General features: G+C 30.8%; 1 protein-coding gene across 1 annotated transcript in view; it reads left to right on the top strand.

The window, feature by feature from the left end:
- The window catches only part of LOC112528599 (flavonoid 3',5'-hydroxylase-like), a 6525-nt gene extending 6027 nt beyond the window's left edge, over positions 1-498 (top strand). Inside the window, exon 4 of the mRNA XM_025139622.1 lies at positions 436-498. Within this exon, the coding sequence (XP_024995390.1) occupies positions 436-498 (63 nt within the window). The remainder of the gene's footprint in view (positions 1-435) is intronic.
- The last annotated feature ends 2089 nt before the right edge of the window (positions 499-2587 follow it).

A 2587-nucleotide genomic window follows, 5' to 3' on the forward strand; every position in this document is an offset into this window, starting at 1 on the left:
GCGGTTTTGTAACACCGCCTAGGGGAACTCACCAAAACGGAAGCCCCGACCAACTCTTATCAGAAACTTCCATGAGTAAAATTACAAGTAATAAGCATAGAAGGCTTACCGTTTCGTTACCGAACGCACCAAATCTTTGTTTCCTGTTTCCGTCGTTTTTATCTACTTACTGCCCGTTGTACTCGTCGACCATTTTTTTTATAAAACAGCCTCCACATTTATCTACATCTAGTCTTGCAACCATCTAACTGAAGAAGAAACCCATGCGACTTACATTTACTTGACTTTTATTGCAACCTTCTGTTTGCCACGTGCAAGCTTAAGAATATAAGCATTTCATATCCCTTTTCTTTCTTGTATTGATACAAATGGTCCTTCTTATGTAATTACTGTTTTTTTTATTTTTATTTTTTTTGGGTTGTTACAGTCCTAAAGAAAAGAAAACCACTAGTAGCTCTCCCTTCCCAAAGATTACCAGATAAAAACCTCTACATGTAATAGAATTTGCTCGTACGTCAATTGCGTCTGTAATAATTTCTTGAACTTTTGTGCAAAAGAAAGTAAAAAAATAAATAAAGGGTATGAATAATGTTAATGCCTTCTTGATGATAATGGTACTGATTTGTTCTATGTAATGGTTTTGTTAATTTAATCGTTATAAAGAAATTGTGGACTTGATTTTTATTTGTAAGATGCATTTACTTTGATTTTACCGTCAATTATATTGCGGTTATGGTTGAGGGTAATTTTGTTAGTTTTTGAATTTAGATTTTGTTACAGTTGTTCGGTGGTGAGTAGAGTTTTTATTAATTATGTATAAATAGGTTGTACCTCTTAGTCCGGGTTAATTCAGTTCAAGCAATGTACATTTTTCCTCATTTCTTCATATGATCTCAGAGCATAGCATCTGTTGAGTCTTGTTCATAGAATTTTTTTTTTATTCTCAATGGCTGAATCAATTTCTCAAGAAACCGATTCTTCTTCATTGAGTTCATAAATCCTACTTATTGATGATCGTCTTCATCCTTATTTCTTGCACTATTTAGATAATCCAAGTATGGTGCTTGTTTCACAACCATTAACAGGGGAGAACTAACTAACCACAAGGGTTGTGGCGTAGTGGTTGAGGCCTTGAGGGATGTAGTGGAATATCTTCTCTGCCTAAGGTTCGATTTCAAGTTTATACAACAATTGTGACCATTGAGTTTATCATAGCTAATTTTTTGCAGTTACAATTTGTCGAGATTAATCTCGGCATAGCCTATGACACTCTTAAAAAAACAGGGGATAAGTTTGCATCATGGAGCATATCATTGCATATGCCCTACCTGAAGTGGAATTATTGACGAATTTGTAAGAAAACCCAATAAATCCAATCCAATTTTGCTAAATTCATTGCTACACAATAGTAAAAAAATCGGTTTCATTTGTAGAAATGTATTGTATCAATTTAATTTTCCTCTAGTCAAACTCGTATTGACTTTTCCTTAAGTTAAACTACGACCTTGTTGACCTTTGATTAACCTTAAAAGTACACCCACTCAGAAAATTCCTTGGATCCACCATTGATTTCATGAATCTTTAATTATGTGCATAGGAGATGGCTAATAACGTGATGTTCTTTGAGTTTACTTTCAAAATCTAAAACAAATTAAACGGGTTATTCCAGTCTCGTAACTAGATATTTCACTTATAATAAAACATAATCATTTATGTGATGTTAAATATTGTATTTGTTTTAAATTAAAGAGAATGAATAATTTTACTATTTAGAATCGAAGAAGATAAGATCATACACTAAACTTGTCTCCCTTATTTTGGTACAGGAGAGATATTTTGTTATAAAATGGCACCAATTTGTTTTTTCAATTATCAAATCTGATGACACATGTATGGTCTGTGTTCGTCAATGGCCCGTTCTCAATGGGATAGGATTTCCCAAAGATCATGAGATTGAGTTCTCTTAGGATCCGAAACATTTTCTTGGATATTTTTTCAGGTTTCTTAAGATTAGTCGAGATACATGTAAGATTTTAAAAGAGGCAAGGCATGACGACAAGGTCAGGTTAAGCCTTGCACGTCACGATGAAAATGCAGCATTTTTAAGACATAATATAAAACGATAAATTTATGTGTCATATTAGAATTGTATATATAGATATATGTTTTCTATAATTATCTAATCAGATAATGATATTAAAAAATGTACATTCATTTTGTAAAAAGAAAAATCATATAGATTATTATTATAAAAACAAGTTTTTGATTAAATATTTAAAATAAAACTTAGAAAGGTAACTTTACAAATTTATTTTAACCATGAGTTTCCAACATGGGGAGGCTAATGGCACTCATACCCTTTGCCAATGGCACCCCTATCCCCTTATATAATGATGTTTTTTTGTTTACTTTTTGTATTTTTGTCTCTTTGTTGTCTTTTTCTTTTTTTATACTAATTTTCTTTTACTCAATTTATTTAATTGTAAATATATTACTATTATAAATATTATTTATTATTATGTAAAAATATTATTACTGAAAAAATATTTTTTTAATCAAAATTTCTAGTAATAATATTATATGTTTA

Source organism: Cynara cardunculus (assembly GCF_001531365.2).
Source record: "Cynara cardunculus var. scolymus isolate 2C chromosome LG 15, CcrdV1, whole genome shotgun sequence".
Lineage (NCBI taxonomy): Eukaryota > Viridiplantae > Streptophyta > Magnoliopsida > Asterales > Asteraceae > Cynara > Cynara cardunculus.